The sequence below is a fragment of the Phascolarctos cinereus genome, unplaced genomic scaffold, assembly GCF_003287225.1.
Source record: "Phascolarctos cinereus isolate Bilbo 61053 unplaced genomic scaffold, phaCin_HiC Scaffold_9;HRSCAF=440, whole genome shotgun sequence".
NCBI lineage: Eukaryota > Metazoa > Chordata > Mammalia > Diprotodontia > Phascolarctidae > Phascolarctos > Phascolarctos cinereus.
Genome location: NW_027556402.1, coordinates 104,081,405 through 104,104,679, shown reverse-complemented (window position 1 = coordinate 104,104,679; position 23,275 = coordinate 104,081,405). Strand labels below are relative to the sequence as shown.

Here is a 23,275-nt window from a genome sequence, read left to right as displayed (position 1 = left end):
ATGCCTGCCACCTCTTAAGGGCCTGTGACCAAACCCCTAAAGGATTACTTGCTATTGCCTTGCTTCTCATGATCCCCAGAAATATCCATGGTGAGTACTAAGGACCCATTGGGCCCCAAGGAACCATCCTGGTTGGCACTGGGTAGTGTGAGAACTGAGGTAGGAGCTGGTTCAAAACAAACCAAAAAAAAATATGTCTGAACTCCAACAAGAGGCTTTTCCATTTTTTATTACAAACTTGAAAAATAAAGTTTCTTCAGACAATTACAATGTCATCCCCCAGTTAAAAAAAAAAACACAAGTATTGCTTAGGACAGGTAACAACATAAGGACAGTGACAAATTTGCCAAATTCCATTTGCTTTCCAGTCTAGCCCATCTCTCAGCTGCGATTTCTTCTTTCTGACAAGAAAATTTTTCTTATGTCTCCTGGGTATTGCTTCTCTATCTGTATTGCTATATTACCTGAATGTAATTGTAAAGTCAAAACTCTTCCAGAAAGCAAAGAGGATTCTCTCTGAGATGTAAACATCCTTTACCCCCCACTCTGAGGTTTAATAAGTGGCCTTGCTTGCTGTCTGGTGTTTAAATTCTCTTTCCATTCTAAAGAGCTAGTAACAACAAAGAAACTGAAGGACCAAGGGTTCCTTCCTCCATATTCACCTTTGCTTCTCAATTTGAGATGTAAAATTCAATTCAACAAGAATTTATAAGTACCTACTATGTACAAGGCGCTGCAGTGGCAGAAATGAACAGCAGTCCCTAACTTCAAAGTGCTTTCATCTGATTGGAGAGGGCCAAGCATCCCTCCTTGCTCTGCAACTGGCAGTTCTTGACCTACTAGTGCTCAGCTACTCTTAATCAAATAAACAGCTGAGGTTAGTCTGTTTTACAACATATGGCAATCTGGCAAACAGTTGGGAAGCTGGAAAGCAAGATGAAAATGAAAAAAAAAACCATAATTATGCATATACAAATACATTCTTTGCAGGTATACTATAAGGGAAGAGCCCCCATATCGTCCAATCAGTGCTGAAAATCATCAATAGTTCTCAGGACTGTAATTAGTAGTAATGTTGAATGGCATGCACAATGTGAGGTCAAAGTAGACTGAATTACCATAATAGCAGGATTTTAACCTTTTCCTCCAGATGATCAATTTCATGTTTGATTGGCTCGCTGAACTAATGCGTAGGATTTTCCACTGTTTGTAAGGCTAAAGAGTACAGAAAGTCTCCATCTTCCTAAGATTATCTTTCATCTGATTTTAAACAAGATTCAAGATTTGGCGAGTGTATATTATTTCACATAAGATACCATGCTGGCCACTGAGGAAGACAATTATTCTTATCGTGCCAAGTTTTTTTTGTTTGTTTCTTTTTTTTTCCATTCCAGGATTATGTGATTCCCAGTCTTTCTGCAGGCTGGTATTTATAAAACATGCTGAATTTTCACATCTGTTCCCAATGTTGCAGTTCCAGCAATTTCACCTCCATTGACAACACAAGGCCTCTTCTTAAGTGGTTTTCTCAATAGAAAAATGAAGCACATTATGTGCAGGCATGCCATAGAAAACAAACTGCTTTATGTGCAGACCCAATAGACTACTTAAAGAAATGAAAAAAAATTAAAAAAAAATCTAGAGATCTGAGAGCTTTTATAAATAATCCAGTGTACTTGTGTCTAAGGAGCCATATTCTCCTCTTTTGCTTATAAATTATGCTATCTATTTATCAATTAACTTCCTACAGTACCCTTAATGTTGTACTTTCACAGAAATTTAAGATCATAATGTTTCCTTAAGCCACTTTGTGCCTTGGAAATGTTGGCATTTTACAAGAACATCAGAGTAAAGGGTCCAGATCATCTTTTTGAGCTGAAAAAAGGTTCTGCTTCATGTGATCCTCTGGCTCTTTTATTGAATGTGCCACCCAGAAAAAGGAAATAGGACAAATTCCAGAAATGCCCCCTCATCCAAGGCCTAACTGGAGAAATCAAATGATGGGCTAGGAAAGGACTATGTGCTTTCGCCTTCCCCATTCTTGCCCCATATGGAACAGACTGGTTGTTGAGGACCATGAAGAAACAGCTCTAATGTCAAAGTTGCCTTGGACTCCCTTCCACACAAGGACCTGTGTTGTCATCTTCTGGAAGTGAGAAATCTCCCTGAGAGAATTTAATTTACTGTCAAATCCAAGTGCATCTCCTCCTTCCCTGAACAAAAATTTCAAAATGAATGACAGAGTAACAAGATGTCCGTGTTGGAAGGGAGCCCAGAGGGCAGCCAGCCCAACTGATGCCTCTGCGATAGCCCTAATAGGTGGTCATCCAGCCTTTCTTTTTCAGCTTCTAGTGAAGGGGGACCTATTGCATCCTGAGGCAGCCCATCCTTCTCTAGAGTGACTCCAATGATTGAGGAGTCTTTACAGTTATATTAACTTAAACATTGTGCTTGAGAACTTACATTTTTCATTCAACTTCTATTCTTCATTCCTAGTTCTAATCTCTGGAGCCAAGCAGAAAAAAGTCATGTTTTCCTCCCATTTGCCCTTCAAACACAATAATCAAGTCTTCCTTAAATCTTCTCTCCTTTAGGCTGGATATTTCTAGTTTATAGATCTAAAGCTAGGTTTCTTCCCCTATTCTGTGTCCTGGACACTTTGGGCAGTCTGGGGAAGCTTGGGGACCCCTTCTCCAAATAATGTTTTTAGATGCATGAGATAAAATGCATAGGATTGCAAAGGAGACCAATTATATTAAAAATAAATGTGTAATGATTTCCCATCCAAGTTCATGGACCCACTGAAGTCTATCTATGGAACTTCTTGGAGGTCCATAAACCCAGATGAAGAGCTTCTCTCTGATCTAGAACTAGAGGGGACCTCAAAAGCTGCTAGCTCAATCCCTTCATTTTGCTAAATCTCAAGAATATTAAATGACTGGTCCAGGCCACACAGGTAGAAAGTATCAGAGGTGAACACCCCTTCCTATGGTATGAACTCAAAACTCTTTCCCGTCCTGGTTGTTTTATTCTAAATCCCCTATACCTTATCTATGTCCTTGTTTTCTCCAAGCTAAAGATCCCCATATCTTTTAGCCCCTTCTGATGTAGCCTGATCACCAGTCTTTGTTTGCTCTGCAACTTATCAGTGTCCTCCCACCAAGTACCAAGAGATAGTCCTTTTATTTTGTATTTTGCTAAGTCTGCTGTCAGAAGATGAAAGCATCCACTATCGGCCTCTTTTGATGATTCATAGTGGCATGAAGGTGATCCTGAGTTCTCAAAGCTTAGGCTGGCTATGGGCAAACTACGGCATATCCTACCGAACTAGAAAACCCTTTGAACTCAGACCCAGCAACAGACTGTGCATCTGTCCTCTGAGGACCAGCTCAAGAAATTCAGAAGAGGTCACCACTAGAGGTGACCACCAAGTAGTGAACATCTTTGGCCACAGTAAATCATGCAGACATTCTACTAAGGTGTGAAAGGATTGGTGACTGCATTGGTGATGGGTATACTCACACTGATGAAACATACAGATTTCTGTCATGCTGATCTAGGTAAGATGAGAGTCTGAAAGTGATTAGGCAGCTAGATGGCACAGTAGATAGAGACAGAGTCAAGAAGAGCTGAGTTCAAATCCTGTCTTAGACACTAGCAGTGTGACCCTGGGTAAGTCATTTGACCTTTCTCAAATTTAGTTTTTTCATCTATAAAATGGGAATAATAAAGGTACCAACCTACAGGGTTGTTGAGAGAATCAAACAATAGAATAGGTATAAAGTGGTAAAGTGCAAACCTTAAAGAACCATAAGATGCTTGCTATTACTACTATTATTAACATTCTGCTACACTTAGTATTGGTCAAACACTTATTTGACTGTTGCCTTCACTTCCAAGAAGAAGTAAAAAAAACCACAAAAGAACATTTTGAGGGAAAATACTGCATTTGGAAAAGACTAAAGAAATTGGAGTTGTTTGGCCTAGTGAAAAGGAGGACTAATTTACTAACTGCCTTCTAGGATTTAAGGAAGACTGTCCAATAGTCCTCCTTATATCTACAGAGGTAGCAAGGTGATAAAATGGTTAGAATGCTGGAGTTGGATCTGAGAAGACCTGAGTTCAAATCATGCTTCAGACACAGGGCTAGGTGGCCCTGGACAAGTCACTTCATCTCTCTGTGCTTCAGTTTCCTCATTTGTAAAATGAAGGAGTTGGACTGGATGGCCTCTAAGTTCTCTCCCCCTACCCCCAGTTCTAAATCTGTGATCCCGTGAAACAGAAAGATTCTTCCATTGCAGCAAGATGAGGTTTGGTTCAACCTAGACATGAACTTCCTTATTACAAGGCTGATGAAATGCTGAATTTCCAATGGAGGTTATAAAGAATCTATCCCAAGAGATCTTGAAAAATACGTCCTGTCTTGGATGACTTTAATATTCTTCTCCCTAGAGGCAAGAGGTCTGGACCAGATGGCTTCTTGAGCATTGTAACAGGTTGAACTATTAAATAAAGAATTTAGATACTTGCCTAGTCGCTTGGGGGCAGCTAGGTGGTGCAGTGGAAAGATAACTGATCTTGGAAACAGAAAAACTCCTCTTCCTGAGTTCAAATCCAGTCTCAGGCACTTACTAACTGTGACCCTGGGCAAGTCACTTTATCCATTTGCTTGTTTCCTCATCTGTTAAATGAGCTGAAGAAGGAAATAGCAAACCACATCTTTTTCCAAGAAAATGGGCTCAGAAAGAGTCAGAGACGACTGAAAACAATCAAACAACTGGTGACCCAGAGTTTTTTTCTCTGGGGGAAAAAGTAAGAAGTTATAACCATCTATTAATTTTAGTTATTCCCTGTCAATGCTGATTCCCAGAAGCCCTCTAGAAATCCCCTCCAGCTGGGAGCTCCACCAAATGATGTGGACTCTTTAGAACTTGCTTGGCTTACTAAGAAGGAGATAGTCTAATCATAGACCTATACTTTCAGTTCTGTAATTCTATGACGTAGATATGGAATGTAAAGAAAAGGAAATGCATCACTAAGTGAAAAGAAGAAGAGAAAATGTTATTGAATGAATTCTCTAAAGACTGCAGAAAAGCCCTACTTTTGGAGTCTGAACATCTAGGTCCAAATCCCACTTTGGATGACTATTACCTGTCTGATCTTGGGCAAGTCACCTCCTGGGCTTCTGTTTCCTCAGTATTAGTAAGAAGAAGTCAGGTTAGATGACTTCTGAAGTCTCTTCCTTCTCCAGATCTATGATCCTATGACTGTCAAAACCAAATGGAAATCTCAGATAATATCTTTTGGTTTCTATTCCTGAGCAGCTTTTTTGCCTCTTATTCTCTTCTTAAATTGGATTTAAGGCAGGTGTTGGTTCCTAAATCCAATCACAGACAGATCGTACGTCCCATTTAGAACCTTATGGCAATGAACTGACATCCTGGAATCTCTCTGTCTATAGATGGACTGAAAGAGAACAGACGAGTCTGAGGATTGGGGAAAACTGAAGGACAGCTGTGTGGTTTAGAATAGCAGGGGAGACTGAGGCCACCAGTAATCTGGGAACATGGTAAATGGACCAAGTAGAAAAGGGATTTTTCCAAAGGTGTTAGGAGAGCACCCAGACTTGGTTTTCCTCCAAGTCTGAAATGACACAATATGCTCTAGGTCATTTTTAGAGCAAGTGATGAGCTTTCAGTATTGACAGTGTGACTGTGGGCAAATCACTTAAACTTTCAGTGAGCTAGGCAATTCTTTAAGACAGCAAGTGGTAGAGAAGGTACACCCCTGCATTGGTAGAGGGTTTCCTCTATGAGTTTACCATGCCAGTGAAATCATAGATCTACATCATTTCCTTAGGAGTTTCCGCACTTACTAATGGAAAAAAAAAAGTCTTTTCTTCAAAAATGCAAGACAGAGTTTTTGAATGCTTTTGCAGCTATTGTCCATAAGATTCTCTGAATAAATTAGACCTGGTTGAACAGTCAGGAAGAAAAAAAAATACAGACCTGGACTTGGGGATTTGGCTTCAAGAGAGGGGAAAACAATTATGCTAGAAACACATCCCCTGTTGAGTAGAGAGAGAAAAGGATTATTAACCTCCCGGCATGCAAACAGACAAGACACCATGGGGTTGGAACGCTGCCTTCAAGTTCTCAGCATAGTTAGGAATGCAGGTACTTGTGTGGGCAATGAAAAGGGGGCAGCTGCCTTGCTATACCTTAAGGCAGCCTTAGAAATAAGCCCTAAAACTCCAGCAGCCCACAAGAATGTTTCACCAGCCCACCAGCCCCTCAGGAGGTACATGGATGGCAAAACACATAAAACTATCATTCATCATGACTTGCCTCAAATAAATTGCTACATATTCTAGGAAAGGGGCAGGTCACATGACTACTTTGAAGGTCAAAGTTGAATCAATTCTTCCTTCTTTTTTTCTATCTTTCTTTTTCTTTCTTCCTTCCTTTCCTTCCCCTTTTCCCTTCCTCCTTCCCTCTCTCTTCCTTCTTTCTTTCTTGTGTAAGTAATAAAATTAACCCTCAGCATTTTTTCCTCTTTGCTTGTTATAAGGGAAGAGTTCATTCATTCTTTTCTACTTCTCTTCCCCACCAATATAAACACCAAGAGTAAGTAATGCCTTATGAACCTGCCTGTGTTTTAGGGGAAAGTACGGATCAAAGCTGAAGGTGATTTCTGCTTCAGGGGAAAGCTCAGCATGAAAGGAAGTGTTAACATTACAAGCTCCTTCCTGAATCCTCAAGGACTGTTTAAAGGAACTTGGCTAGATATGGTGATGGTAGGATACAAGCCACCCAGCACTTTAATAGGGTTATGAGTTACCCGTGAACTATGGACAGATTTATCAGTCCTGAGATTACGTCTTAAATTGAAACCCTGGCTTTGGCTACAGCCACTTCCATGGCACAATTAATCTATCGATGGATGCCTCATCTACCATCAGACATATATGGTTTACAGACACATGCGAAACAAGTGAGGCAATGAGTTTACCCAAAGGAATTCATTGAGATGTAAAAAGAACCAAGGAATGAATTCCGGCCCATGAAGAAATGAGAAAGGTGGACAAGTAAGGTAGTAAAGGTTTCCTACAGGTGAGTACAGTGAGGTAGAGTCACATGCCACAGTCAATGAAGGTTGAGAAAGAGAAGTGGATAACCACAGGCTGCAGGTCCAGCACTAGGGAACTTCAGGGATTTGTGGACTGAAGCCAGAGCTTGTTTCCAGCGTGTCTGCCTTAGTACGTCCCTCCAGGTCCAGGTGAAGTCATCAGCATTATGAAGAGTAAGCGCAGCAAGGGAAAGGGAAAGGTTTTTGTGTCTATAGTTATTTGAAATTGATTAAATTTTTATCCACTTCATCCTCTGTTGTCAGGCTTTGCTAACTCCCTTGTGGGCTGTTCCTCTTGGAAAAACATGTGCACTGTTCACCTTCAGGATTCAGCATCACTGTAAAAACAAAACAGCAGAGTAGGTGAGCTAGATCTGATCCTTGTGCAATGGAGGAAGCCAGAGGAATGTCAATATCTCATTTAAGATTACCACTTACTGACACCACCAAATTCGATTAGCCATCATTCAATCAACAAGAATTTGTTAAGTATTCACTAGGCACTGTGCTAAGCACTGGAGATACAAAGAAAAGCAAAAACACAGTCCCTGCTTCCTAAGAGCTCATATTCAAATGGGGAAGAGAACAAATAATTAGCTATGTATATTCAAGACATACATGGAGTAGATAGAAGGCAACCCCAGAGGGGAAGACATTAGCATCTGGGGGATGACTGAGAAAGATCTATAGAGTGTGGTATTTGATCTGAGTCTTGGTGGAAGCTGGGAAAGCCAGGAGGTGGCAGTGAGGATGGAGGGAGGACAGTCAGTAAAAATGCATGGAGTAGGGAGATGAAGCATCATGTTTGGGAACTGAAAGTATACGGGAGAGATGAAAGATTTGGTACAGCCTGTGGGGTGAGTGAGATAGTGAAGCAATCAGGAAGATAGAAAAGGATTTCCTTGCTTCTGTGAGGGCCCAGTTGAGATTATATGACAAATACATTTCTAAATGGCTTTACCGCATACAAAGAGGTTTCACGGACCTGGTCTTATTTGAACCTCACAAGAAGGGAGGGTAAGACACCCTTTTTAATCTCTGTTTTATAGTTGAGGAAACTGAAGCTCAGAGAGAAATGGCTTGCCCATGATCATGTAAGTTATAAGTGGCAGAATGGGAACTCCAACCCAGGTCTTCCCTCCAAAACAGACCTAGAAGCAAAGGTTTCTTTGGCTCTCCTTTTTGCTAGCCAAGGAAGAAATCTGTAACAGAACCAAAAGGTGGCTATTTCCCTCACTCCAGCTCACCTCCTTCTCTAGCTTTGATGCTGAGACATCCAGATGGAGCTGAGGGTTTTTTTCAATTTTAATTAAATCTAGCACAATTCTTTATGAATATATGCCAAATTGTCCCTTAAAAAAATTCCATGTGTTGTTTTCCCTTCAGTGCTGGAGTTTCTGGCATGTTTTCAATAACCTGTTTTTAGCATATCCACAAATGATTTAAAGGTGGCTATCGCCTGTCACATAGAAGCCCTTCAGCTCTGAATCCCCCTCCCAATGGGAGCAGATATGAATGAATATCTTTCTCCTCTTCCACTGTGGTGCTGTTGACTGATATGTCTGTTGTGTTTCTCACTTTAAATTTGCTTTCATTTTTCTCATTCCTCTTTCAGCAGTTTTTGTGCAGTTGGGTTGTACATCTAGCTGCCCGTCCTGGAAAGCTGGCTTGGGGAGGTCTTGAGATAGCTTAGCTTTAACTGATGAAACTAGGGCCACTAACATATAGATGTAGACAGTAATTCTAGCATCTAAGGTAAAATTGAGTTTCCAAGAGTGGCAGGGAGTGGGGGGAGGGGAGGAGGAAGCACAGGGGTGGGAGGGTCTAACCATTCCCACATATGCAGACTGTAGGAAGAGAAGCCAGGTTATTCAAAGTGGGAAGGTATTGGGACAGAGACATTAGTAAACTGGGGTCTGAACTTAATGGGTAAGAAGGGAGAGTGACCTGGAGGTCCATGAATGACAGGGATCTGGATCCTTGGATCTGGACAAAATGGAATGAGGAGGAATGACGGTAGTGGGAAGGTCTCTAATGTGATGGAGGGGAACAACGAGCTGGTCATCTCTTCCTGGTGGTCTTGTGCATTGGGTGATGCAAGAGTAGCCATCCTTGGAGAGGGCACCATGAGATATAGTGTCTTCAAGAAGAAAGCTTGGGTTCAGTGATCATCAAGAGATGGAAAGGATTATGACAGGAAGAGGTCTAGGATCAGAGAACCACAGAATTGGAGAAAGCAAACTCAAAGGTCAGGAAGGTCAGCCCCCTCATTTTACTAATGAAGCCCAGAAAGGGGATGTTTGTTACTTCCCAAGGTCACACTTGCCAGATATAGGGCTTCAGAACCTTTTCCCAGGCAACCCACCTCAGCTGCTAGTGGTTTTCTCTGCAGGGCTACCTTGTAATTCTTGTATATGTATGTATTCTTGTACACAAATATTTATGTATGTGTATCCCCCATTAGAATGTAAGCTCCTAGAGACTGGGGACTGGTTTTGTGTTTGTTTTTTCTTTGTATCCCTAAGGCTTATCACAATGTCTATCATCTAGGAAATATTTGATAAATGCTGTCAATTGACTGATTGATTGAATGGTTTTGCTTCAACCTTGCTTTCTCTCTGACTTTTAGAATCATAAGAAAATAAGTAAATAGTTCAAACCAAAACCGCTCTTTCTTCACATGGCCAAAACATTCACATCCATTTTTTTCTAAAACCAGATGTCTAAATGCCTGGGCTTGACAATGTTTTAGTTCATTAGAATACAAAAGTTGGCAAAATATGGGCCAGTCTCCATTACCAAGAATCCATGGGTTTAGGGCATTAAGGAACAAGATGACAATTGCTCATGAGGCACATTATTTCAAGCCAACGAGAGTAGGCCAAAGTGAAGGGCATCACCACCTCATATACAGTACCAGCATGGGCATAGAGTCTCTTTAATTATGGGAGACAAGGACGTTTCTAGTGTCTATTAATTCTCAAATGCACCTTTCACCAGGAGAGTGATGGGAGTGGGGGGGTGGTACAAGGCTATTGATGAATCAAAATTGTTAGATTGTTGGCTGATTCAGAGCTGAGCCTGGAGGCACTTTCTCACACTCCACTCCTTCTATTTACTTAGGTGTGTTCCTTGGTTTCTGGGTCGCTATTTATCACCTGAGTGAACTGGTCAAATAAGCCCCAGCCAGCCTCAGCTTTAGCAACCTCCGGAGCCTCCCATTCAGAGCGCCAAAGCAAACTGATATGGGGCCAGCCCAAGGCAAACTTGGGAGAGCATTTCCAAATCTCTCTCTGTTTCCCCCCATCTACTCCCAACACTATCATGGGGTTTTAGCCAAAAGTCTGGGCATTGGCATTCACAAATATTTTTTCAAAGAGTGTGCAACACGAACAATTAAGAATGGAAAACATTTGAATCTAAAAGATTATACTGAAGTTTTACGATAAGTGGAGTCACTAACCCAATGTTGGAACTGGAAGGGACCTTATGGGTCAGCTAGCCTAACGCCATTTTTTTCACTTAAAAAATCATTCTATTAACGGTTTTTATTTTACATCATAGCACTCTCTCTCTCTCCTATACATATGTATGTACATATATGTGTGTGTGTGTGTGTGTGTGTGTGTATGTGTGTGTGTATGGGCCCCTCTTATTCCTGACTCTAAACTTCTCATATTAAAAAGAAAAGAAAAAAACATTTCAGCAAAAGTAACCAACCCTGGACAATGTATGCAACATCCTGCCCTCCCTATTACCTCCCCTCACACAAGGGGGAAGAATGTTTCACTATTTTCCAGGCCTATTATTCCAGATGAGAGAACCAGCCTACAGAAGAGAAATGACTTCTCTAAGCTTACAGAGTTAGGAAGTAGCATAATTAGGATTCAAGTAGGACAGTGTGTCCACTATTGCTAAGAAAGCATATGGCTAGAATGGGACAAAAAATGGGTGATAGAAGAACAGATCCAACCTTCTATGTAAATTCATTTCTTCCCCTTGATTGCAATTCAGGCCCAAATAAGTTATGTGGGCTCTCTCTCATTGATTCAATTTGATAGGAATTCACTAAGTGCCCTGGAGGAGTTTACATTCCACTGGGGGTTGCAACAGGTAAACAGAAAAATAAACACACACAGTACATGTAATTTGAGGAGGTTTGAGAAAGCGCTAACAGCTAAGGGATCCGGATTCCTATAGGGGATGGCTCATAAGTGGAGCCTTAAAGGAGACTCGAGATTCTAAGATACAGAGCTAAGGATTCCAGCCATGGGAGACTGACTGCCTTTACAAAGGCATGGGGTGGTAGATGATGTGCTTAGTTCAGGAAACAGCCAGTGCATAGGACATAAAGGGCATGAAATGGAGCACAGTGAAATCAACTTGGGAAGGGAGACTAGAGTTGGGTTGTGAAAGGCATAGGGGACAGCATGTGCCAAGGCACGGATCCAGGTGGTATGTGGAGCGCAGAATTTTGGAAAGAGAAAACAGGCCGATTTGGCTGGAAAAGAGAGGGAAGGGGAGTAACAGGGGGAAGTGTGGGAAGGCAAACTGGAGCTAGATGATGCAGGGCTGTACGCCCCAAACTGAGGACTTTGGGTTTCCTCTTTGAAGCACTAAGGAGCCATGGAAGACTTGAGCAGGGAGTGATATGGCCAGACTTTTTCTTCAGGAAGATTATTTAGACAGCTGTTTATGTTGCTCTCATCTCTGAAGAGGCATTCACTAACAGTCTGCCCTATAGATGGGTTGTGGAAGAAGGGATCCCTACATTGTAAGCTTACCACATTAATGAAGTCGCATGAAGGAAACGAACATTTATTAAGCACCTGTTATGCAACAGGCATTCTGCAAGCATCTACAAATGTTAACTCATTTGATCCTCACTATCCTAAGAGCTGGGTGCTATTGTTATCCCCATTTTATAGATGAGGACAGTGAGGCAAAAAGAAGCTAAGTGACTTGCCCAGGGAAGCACAGATAGTAAGTGTATGAGGAAGGATTTGAACTCAGATCTTCATGACTCCAGGTCCAGGACTCTATTTCACCACCTAGCTGCCTCATGATCCTTGACGCGTTTGTGAGTCCCTTACTTGCAAACCATCTTATTTCATTCAGGCTCTGCCTCCACTATCACAGCAGTCTCCTATATAAAAGTGTCCCCACTTTGGTCTCTCTCCATTGCCTACCAGATAAAATTCAAACTTCTTATCCTAGCATTCAAGGCCTTCCAAGATCTGACTCCAATTTCAGGGTCAAACGTTGCCTCCCACGACTCCCATTTTCATTCCCTGAACTACCCTGCCTCCATCCCTTTCCTTACACCTTTCTAGAGTGCATTCCCACTTTTATCTCCTCCTAATGAAATCCTACTTGTCCTTCAAAGCCCAACCCAAGTGCAGACTTCTCTGGGAAGCCTTTCCCACTTTGTCCTCACCACTGTAACCCAAATTATGAAAGGGACCGAAGTATGTAAGTCAGGAACTGCCTATTGACCAAGTAGATAGACAAAGAAAGCCATAAAATAAACTCTTACTTAGTCCTCCCTATGCCTGTAGAATAAGATCAAGTAAGTCCAAAGGATATAATGAACTGGTAGGGTGTTGGACTCAGAACCATGGAGACCTGAATTCCAATCCTGCCACAACATCAGCTATGTGACATGGACCTCAGTTTCTTCATCTGTAAAATGGGTCTGTAATGTCAACTCCACCAAATGGTTTCAAGGGTCGAAGAAAGTAATGTTTATGAAGCAGTTTGCAAACTTTGAAAAGCTCAACTACTGTTAGTGGGCAAGTCATTTCCCTTTCGTGGATCTCAGTATCCTTATCTGTAAAGTGAGACAGTTGGAATAGATGATCTCTAAGGTCCATGTGGGCTCCAAAATTCTATGATCTGATGATAACTGTATAGAACTAGTCCTTCCAGAACATGGGAGAAGGGGCAGCTAGGTGGCACAGTGGATAGAGCTCCAGCCTTGGAGTCAGGAGGACCTGAGTTCAAATCTAGCGTCAGACACTTGACACTTATTAGCTGTGTGACCCTGGGCAAGTCACTTAACCCTGATTGCCTCATCAAAAGAAGCAAAAAAACAGAACATGGCAAAGAAAGGTCTAATATAGATGGTGGGAAAAGAAGAAAATAACCTATTCAACTCTATCACTAAAATGAACTTTTTTTTTCCTTCTGATTCCAGGTACCAATAGATTGAGCCAATTCAGTGAATTCAGTAGGGGAAGAAAATGAATCCAACCATTTGTGTTTGCCATCTTGCAATCCAAATAACCAGTTGGTTTTTCAACTCTTTTTTTTTTGGTACAATGTAAACATAGTCCAAATTCTATTTTTGCAGGGAAAAAAGAGAGTGAAGGGAAGGGAGAGGAAAAAATTAGGCAGATCCTGTGTAACCGCTGCTTGAGTTATCCAAGAAGCAGGGAAATCATCCATTTTAATAGTGCTCTTGAGTTTGGAAACATGAAGCAAAGAGTGGCAGAAAATGGCAAGCCACACAGCGAAAAAGTCATCCTTCCAAAAACTGTGATGATGCGTGTACGGGACCAGAAGGATTCTCTCTCAAATCTGCATTCCTGGTGCTCAGTACAGTAGAATCTAGCAGCTCACATTTATATCAAACTTTAAGCTTCGCAAAGTGCCTTACTTATATTAACTCATTTGGTCCAACATCCCTGTGGTGTTCAGGCATTTTTTCAGTTGTGTCTGACTGTTCATGACCCTGTTTGGGGCTGTGTTGGCAAAGAAACTGGAGTGGTTTGCCATTTCCTTCTCCAGCTCATTTTATAGATGAGGATACTGAGGCAAACAGGGTGAAGTGACTTGCCCAGGGTCACACAGCCAGTGTCTGAGGCCAGATTTGAACTCATAAAAATGAATCTTCCTGACTCCAGGCCATACACTCTATCCACTGTGCCACCTAGCTGTCCCAACATCCTTGGGAGGTAGGTGCTATTGTTATATCCATTTTATAATTGGTGAAACTGAGGCAGACAGAGGTTAAATGACTTGCCCAAGGTCATAACAGCTGGTAAGTGTGTGAGGCAAGATTTGAACTCATATCTTCCTGACTCCAAGGGCTGAGCTCTATCCACAGCTCCACCTAGCTGTCTCTGTACATTGGTACAGTAAGTGAATGGAATTCTGTAATTCAGTGACAGGAAATTAAGGGAATAAAAATTTAAAAATAACAACCACAGCTGACATTTATATGGGTTTATGTATAGCTTTATGGTTTGTAAAGCACTCTGCATTATCACTCCTAAGAACTTGAATATATTTTCTGATCCACTTTGTCGTTCTGTCATTTCACTTGTGTCTTACTCTTTGTGACCCCATTTGGAGTTTTCTTGACATGGTTTGCCATTTTCTTCTCCAGTTCATTATACAGATGAGGCAAACAGAGTTAAGTAACTTGCCCATGGTCATACAGCTAATTAAGTCTCTGAGGTCGGATCTGAATTCAGGTCTTTCTGACTCCAGAGACAGAGCTCAACCTACTGCACTATCTAGCTGACACAAGTTAAATTAGGAGTAATTGACAAAAAGTGATGAACATAGGAGACAATAGGGTGCTGAGGAAAGTCTCAGGATTTGTAGTCAGAGAATCTCAGTTCAGATCTTGGCTTTATACCTGGCTAGGTAAGCCTGAATTTCCTCTTTCTGGGTCTTTATTTCCTTATCTGTAAAATGAGGGGATCCTATTAGGGGACCTCTGAATTCCCCCCCCAGCTCCAAGTGTAGAATCCTATGACCAGCTGCATTCTATTTTTACTCAAAGTAGAAATAAGAAGTGGGCTTAATGCACTGTTTTGTAGCTATCTGATGCACTTTTGTGTATTACTATTATAACTTGCAACCTACATGTCATCCTTGACTCCTCACTCTCACTTATTCACTGCACATGGCTAATCAGTTGCTAAGTAGTGTCCTTTCTGCCTTTCTAACATCTCTCAAACAGCCTGGTCTCTCTTCTGGCACAGCTGCTACACTTATCACCACTCACCTTGACTATTATCATTGTCTTCTAATCAGCATCTCCACCTCAACTGTTTCCCCAACTCCATTCAGCTGCCAAACTGATCTCCTTAAAGTGGTAAGTCTGACTATGTCACTCCCCTACTCAGTAAACTCCAGTGCCTCCCTCTTACTTCCATCATCAAATATAAAATCATCTGTTTGGCTTTTAAAGTCCTCCACAGCCTGACCCCTTCCAACTTTTCACTCCTTCCACACACTATTTGATCCAGTCATGTTGGCCTCCATGCTGTTCCTCACAGAGAATACTTTACCTTCCAATGCTGTTGACCCCTGTGCCTGGAATGCACTCCTTCCTTATTTCCTTCTTTTGGTTTCCTTCAAGACTCAGCTAAAGTCCACCAACTGCAAGAAGCCTTTCCTGTTTTTTTTCCCCTTTGCTAGTGTCTTCTTTCCATCTGAGATTATCTCCAATTATCTGTCTGTCTGTCTATCTATCTATCTATCTATCTATCTATCTATCTATCTATCTATCTATCTTTCTATATCTTTATCTATCTTTCTATCTACCTATCTATATCTTTGTCTGTCTATATCTTTATCTATCTATCATCTATCTATCTATCTATCTATCTATCTATCTATCTATCTCTCTATCTATCTATCTATCTAACTACATACCTACCTACCTACCTATCTATCTATATCTTTATCTATCTATCTATCTATCTTGTTTTTTATATAGTAGTTCACTTATCACCTACTGGATTAGAATGTGAGCTCCTTAAAGAAAAGACTGAGTTTTCCTTTCCCAATGCTTAGGCACACAGTAAGTGGTTAATAAATGCCTGCTGACTTGACTTGACCATAAGATTCTTAAGGACAAGGATCATATCTTAGATAATGTTTATAGGAATGTAAATGTAAAGCCTATATCAGATTGTGCACCGTCTTGGGGAGGGTGGGGGAGAGGAAGTAGGAGAAAAATTTTCAACTCAAAAGCATGTGGAAGTGATTGTGGATAAATCAAAATAAATTAATAAGATTTTAAAAAAAGACAGTGTTTAACATTGTCAATCTCTCATAATGCCCAGAAGTGCTCTCTGCACAAAATAAATGCTTAATAATTGTTGATGGTTTTAATGTTCAACGGAAGTCCAGACAACTTCCTGACAGCAGGGAAAGACAAACATTGGTAGGACTTCCCTAGTAAGGTTTGTGATCTGCACTGGAAATATGAAGATATGGGTTAAACTAGATTCAGAATTGTCCAGGACATCGACATTGAGCTCTTGACTGTGCTCTGGATGTAAGGTAACTCTTACAGTTTGTTGGTCTTTCTCCTTTTAGCAGGAGGGAAAAGGAGCAGGTTTTCCACTAAGGTTCTATTTCTAACTGCTTTTCTGAAGAGTTCAGTTGACCTAGCATCTGGGAAGAATTTTGGAATTCAATAATAGTTCACATTGACATGCAAACCTTAAAGTGATTTGCATACGTGATCTCTTTATGTCTTTACAGATATAATATTTTACATGCAAGATCATTCAGCTCTCAGCCAGAGTAAAATAGACCCTCACTAATGCTGTTCGATTGATTCTTATAACAACCATGTAAGGTAGTGCTATGGATACCATTATCCCCATTTTGCAGATGAGAAAACTGAAATCTGGATTTTCTCAGGATCAAACAACTAGCAAGCATCATAAATAGGACCAGAAGTCTGGTCTTCCTGGTTCCCAGTCCAGCAATCTATCCACTACACCATGCTGCAAATTCATTAAGGGTAAGGAAAGATAGGAGGGAAAGTGCTTGTAGGAGAAAATTGCCAATCTAGACTCTTACCTTTTGGGGGGAAAACTACTGCAACAGAGCCAGATCATGACCTCCAATAAAAAGCTAATCCTTCTCAACTTCGATACTGGTTTTCACCTGTACTTAAACTACCTGGGGGAAATAACATCAATAAAACCAGCTCATAGATGTAGAGTTGGAAGGAGTCTTAGAGGCTGTTGAGTCCAACCTATAGCTTTTACAAAGGATAAAACTCACATAGAAAATAGTCAGGATTTGAACCCAAGTCCTCTAGCTACCAGTACAAAGTGTTTTCCACTGTAGCACTTGTCTCAGAAAAGCAGAAGCAAAAAATAAAACCTATAGGGAAGCTAATAACTTTGCAAAAAAAAAAAAATGAATGACAAGGGTGGGGGTGGGTAGAGAGTGTTTTGAAATTGAACTGCATTCAGGGGTGATACACAGGTAATTTGGAAGAGCTTATAGCCATAGATTTGGACTATCTTATCCCAGGAAAACAAGCAAATTCCTCATTTCTTAGGATGGGTAATATTTTGCAACACATCTTTAGGGGTCCCAAGCTTCCCTCAATACCCCACAAGCTTGGTTTAGCCTGGGCCAACAACATAAAGTCTGAAAGCTCTTTGGGGCAGTCAGACTCTCTATTCATACTCATTTTCAACTATGCTAAGAGAAGAAAAAAACTCTTATGATATTAATCCTTGTAAATCCAAGAATAGGGCATTGACCTTTAAGTTCATGGAATGTATAGGAAGAGACACAGTGAGGGAGCAGGCGTACCATTTTCAGAACTAGAGATGATCAAGAGTATCTGATGCTTGAACTAACCTGTCAAAGTTGGACTTTGCTAGACAACTGGTAACTGGACAGATGCTCAATTTTCTCCTTAAATAGGAATTTCTGAGCTTCTGGAACACTTGTACAAATGAAATCCAACTGATTGGCTTCTTCCCTCATTCCTGAAATTTGGCTTTTAGGGAACATATTAGTTTCCCCAGGATGGCTTCCTCTAACTTGATTCAGTTCTGACCTTCCATTCCTGGGAGGCCAGAGTAGGTATATTCGGCACAAAATTATAAGTTGTCAATTATATACTGAATCTGGACTGTGTTGACAAGTAACCTGGGACAGATAATCAGTATAAAAGAATATTGTAATGCTAGAGAACAATTCCCTAAAACATATGGGAGAAAGCGGGGTCTCAAGTGGAAAGAGCACTGAATTTGGAGTTGGAGATATAGGTTCAACCCTAGCCATGCTACTTATGACTCCTGAGTCTTCAGCAAGAGATTTCTGCATTCTGAAGTTTTGTACTCCCATCTATAAATGAAGGGGTTGGACTAGATCAGGAGTTCTTAACCTAGGTTAGGTGGAGAGATTTCAGAGGATGCCATGACCTTGGATGGGGGAAAATGACATCCTTATTTTCACTAACCTCCAACTGAAATTTAGCATTTCCTTCAATTATTTAAAAATATTATTCTGAGAAGGTATCTGTAGGCTTCACTAAATAGCCGAAAGGGTCTATGATACAAGAAACGTTAAGGAATTTTGGACTAGATGAGCTGATCTCAAAGGTCTTTTCTAGGTCTGACATCATCTGATGATCAGAGATTTTGACATACCGACAATGAAAAATGGTACTCTTTTTCTTCAGCTAATTAACAGTGACATTTGGATTTGAACAGTCTAGCTTTACTCTCAGTCTTTTTTCTCTTGAGATATTCTCACTGAACCCTTCAGTTCAGGATTCAGGATGAACTGTTATTTCCTCAACTTTGCTGAATGGCAAGCTTTGGGCAATTTCAGCACTAGATTGCCTGACTTGGGGGCATTCTTCAGTCCCCCTTCTTAAAGGGGTTTTATGGCATATGTTCTTTTTTAATGGTTTTAAAAGAATGTTTTAATTGTATTTTATGGCATATATTCTAAAGGAAAGAAAATGAAGATCAACTTTGTTTTACGGATGTTAAGGACATTGATATTCTCCTAGATAGTGTCTTGCACATAGCAGGGGCTTAATGCATCCTTGTTAGATTGGACAGAATTGGACTGGAGATATCTGGAATCCCATAAAGCCAGAGTTTGGAATGATTGTTATACAAAGATTCTTGTTGTTCAGTCATATCTGACTCTTCATGACACCTAATGATTTTTTACTCATTTCGAAAACATAAAAATTTTTAATCAACAAACTCAAGGTGAAGGTAGCATATAAGCAATTTGGGAGCAGGAGCTCATTTTCCTTTTGTCTTTGTATGCCCAGCATTTAGCCCAGTGTCTTTGTGCATGTTCATTTAGACAGACTCTTGTGATTTCATTGTATAGGAGTTTGTGGGAAGAAACTTCCTCTCCGAAATCAGATTTATTCTCTTATAATTTATAGTCTCAGAGAGTTGCCTGGGGGCTCTGAGAAGTCAAGTAACTGGGCCAGGGTCACACAGCCAGGATGTGTCAGAAGTGGACTTGAACCCAGGTCTTTTAGATTCAGAAGACAACTCTGTAGTCACCATACCAAGCTCCTTGTATATAATAGGTGCTTAATAAATACCTTTTGGATTGGGTTTATATATGCTTTGCATTTACTTGTCTATTCTCCTGGAAGGAAGGGATTTTTCTCTTCTTTCTAGGTTGTTTTGTTTTGTTTATCTTTGTATTGCCATCACACAGCATCCTAGCACAGTGTCCTGCACATAATAGCTAATTAATAAATGTTTGTTGAATTAAACTGAATTGAACTTCCCATCAGTAGATTAGAGGAGCATCATAGACCGTTGATGAGACTACCTCCTCTTGATTAGACCATGCACAAAGAAGCCCTCACCCACTGTATAGGTAGTAAGCTGGAGCTTTGTAAATTACTTTTCTTAAGAGATGGAAATTTTGAAAGATGTTCTGGAATTTCTTTGTCATAGGTAAAAGTAAGGCTTCTCAGTAGCATTATGTTTCCTTTCTATATTACACACTTCTGGAGCTGGGATCTCAGAATTAATAGTCACAGGAATAAAAGCTGGAAATGTTTTTAGAGATTATCTAAATCTGACCCCTTCTTTTTATAGATGAGGAGATGGAGGCCAAGAGGGGTCAAGTTTAAGTAAGGAATGTTTCTCTCTTAAAATTTCAGAAGATGAAATTTTCTAACTAGTCCTACTGTTTATAGTAGGATTTTATTTTGTAGTTAAATAGGATAAAAATCTAGTTTGATGAAAAGCCTCTTTTACATTCATTATAGAATTTTGGCAAGGGGGAAGGGTTGTTGTTTTCAGCACGAGGAATCACTGATTTGTTCAAGGATGAAATAATCTATTTTGAGATCCTGCCTTATTCAGTCTAGGGTCACAATATGTCTTGATATGATTCTTGGGGCGGTGAAATCCTCCTTCTCTTTCCCACAAATACTTTCTCTGTAGCTCGCTAGCATTTGAACTGCCTTTAGCAAACCTTCCATTCCACAATTAAGAGATAACCTTTAAAAAGCAAATACCAAGAGGGAGCGATTCATTGACTTAGATTCACACCACTACAAAGAAATGATGAAATCAGATTTCCCCTCTTCCACTTCTTCAGGAACAGGGTTGATTGGAGAGAACAGAAGGAGGCCTTTCTTGGAGGGGAGGAAAGGGAGTGGAGGGAAAAAGAAGCATTTAAGAGTTTAAATATTGACTTTCCAGCCCCCTTAATCATTGATATGACCAAAATACTGCATTTCCCCATGCTTCTGGGTTGGGACTCTGCAGCTGCTCATTAGCATGTAGCCTGAAAGATGTAGAATCATCAAAATGTCAGCTTTGGCGGCAGAAAATCTTAGATTCATCGTAGCTGTCATTTACTACCTGTATGACCCTGGTCATTACTTTCTGGGTCTTGGTTTTTTAATTTATAAAACAAGGGTGTTTGATCATAAATGACTTGCAAGGTATCTTCCCTATTTAAGGCTATGATACTATGATTCCCCCAAGGCCAAGGTAGGCTGACTCTCCATACCCCAAACTAAGCCTATTTCCAGGGCCTCAGCTGGGTAAGTTTGGATTCTTTACATATCGGAACGGGCAAGCTGAATGCAAGAAAAGATGAATCAAAGCAATTATAATTAAAAAAGGGTTTTGGTTGGGAAAATGAAATTCACTCTAATCAGAAGGATTGGAATGTGTGTGGATCTTTCTATTTCAACAAAAGACAAGCATGATGAAAAGCTCTTTAAGTTCCCTGATTTAATGTTTCATCCAAAAGCACCATCTTCTGGTAGGGTCTCAATTCCACGGCCTTCTAGATCACCTGTTCTAATTTTTCCAAGTGTTCCACCTTTGGGCAAAGTATCTCCTCAGTACTCTGACCAGACAATCCCTGTCTACAAATCAGCTTTAAAGATTCCAAGATCTAAGTACCTTCTTTCTATACCAATATGACGCTCAGCAATACCCCATCTTGGGTGGGCATAAGATTCTCAAGTAAGCAGAGCCACCTAGTGGCAGAAATAAAAACGTTTTTGTAATGCCCCCATCTCCTAAAATAATCTGTCCAGGTGTTGGCTTTTTTTCTTTTTTTTTTTAATTATTAAATGTAAGGCTTCATTTTTTTTCTCGCTGTTGTTTACATTCACCCCCTTTGGAGACTGTTTCTGCCATCTGTTTTCTGTACAAAACATCCGCTTCTCTGATACACACAAACTACAGTTTAGCATAATTAGGGCGACTGAAATAAAACTGGAGCTGAACAGTTAAGTATCTACTTAGAAGGTCTGGGAAGTATAAGTACTGATTTTAAATTTTTTATAAGTGGCCACTAGGTTATAGACTTATAGATCCAGAGTTGGAAGAGACCTCAGAAGTCAATTAGTCCAAATCCCTCATTTTACAGATGAGGAACTGAGGCCCACAAAAGTCTAATGACTTGTCCAGGGCCACACAAGTTATACATGCCAGATCAGAGCCCAAGACCTCTAACTCCAGAGCCAATGCTCTTCCCACTGAAACACATTGCCCTGTATGTTTTGTGCAGCTTTTTCTTCACAGTCTCCACCTCCACAGGGAGCACCTTCATTATCTGCAATTACCTTGGGTTGTGGCTTGACTCTTTCTCTTCTTCTTTGACTGTAGGTAGACATTCACATTCAGCTGGAAAGGGTGAAAGATATTTTGGCCATCATTAGTCAACGTCACTCCATTTCACAGACATCAGAATAAGCACAGAAGAATACAGCCTCATCCTTTGGATGATTTGTTCAGACTCTGTGTCCCTGGGGAGCTCTAGAAGTCGAAGGCATAGCTTTGGCGGGACCTTTTAGAGTTCTTTCAATGAAAAGTTTCTCACAACACCAACCCAGTGTTTTTAAACAAATCATCTCCCCTTCCCTCCACTACTTCCACCCAAATATACTGAAATTCTCAAACTACATCAGTGACCACACCAGATCCCCAGCCTGGTTCCAAGATTGATGATTTGGGTATTTCAATATATAAAATGGATGAAAAATGGCTTTCTGCTGTGGTCACAATGGTAGTAGCCTAGCTGCCACAGAAGACAAAATGCAATACAAACATTTAGGAATGAGGATAAAGACAGCTTACTAATTTTTTGGTATAAGGAACTCCCAGATGAGGAAAGTCCCTCTACCAATGCAGGCTTGCATCTTCTCTGTAACTTACAGTCAAAGAATTGCCTAGAACACTGATGGGTCACACATGTGTCAGAAAATCTGGACTTGAACTCAGGGCTTCCTGGTTCCCAGGGTGACCCTCTACCTACTGTACCATGTTGCCTTTCTTATAGAAGCATTAAGGCTATTAAGGGCATTAGAAATCTATTTTAAAATGGGATTAGAGATCTCTACTACCACATAATTGGATGTTTTGAAGAGTGAAGAAAAAAATGTATTGGCTATTATGATTAGTATTTTAAATTTCTTTTTGTCCAGTTGCTACCATGCTTTGGCTCCCAAATAGAAACATCCTCTCCTACTGAAAAAAACTTGGTTATCTTTAGGAAAACTCATCTTTGGTTATCTGGAAAAGCTCTTAATCTCATTACAAAATATAACTAGGAGTTACCAATACCATTTCTGTTTATGCTGTTCATCCATTTATCCAGATCTTCCATTTCTATTTCCATGACAGAAGGTGTATCTTCTTCAAAAATGGGGCTGGAGAGAGGACATAAAAGGTAGGTTAGAAGAGAAACTAAGAGTCTGGTAGGCCAAGCTTTTCTCCAGGAGTCCCCAACGTCTTAGTACCATAAAAACAATGCTATTTATGATTCAGTATCTGATGTTCAGGCTAGGGACTCTGCCTCATTCAGTGAAGTTAACCTTCACTCAAAGCTAAGGATACAGGAAACATCAATCTCTCAC

At 40.5% G+C, this 23,275-nt stretch overlaps 1 protein-coding gene across 1 annotated transcript in view; it reads right to left on the bottom strand.

The window, feature by feature from the left end:
* Positions 1–213: 213 nt before the first annotated feature.
* Positions 214–23,275, bottom strand: part of TMEM154 (transmembrane protein 154) — a 70,934-nt gene continuing 47,872 nt past the window's right edge. The window contains exons 5-7 of the mRNA XM_020994001.2: positions 22,983–23,068; positions 21,983–22,043; positions 214–7,466 (exon numbers count right to left, since the gene is read on the bottom strand). Coding sequence (XP_020849660.1) covers positions 7,451–7,466; positions 21,983–22,043; positions 22,983–23,068 — 163 coding nt within the window. The 3' untranslated portion in view covers positions 214–7,450. The remainder of the gene's footprint in view (positions 7,467–21,982; positions 22,044–22,982; positions 23,069–23,275) is intronic.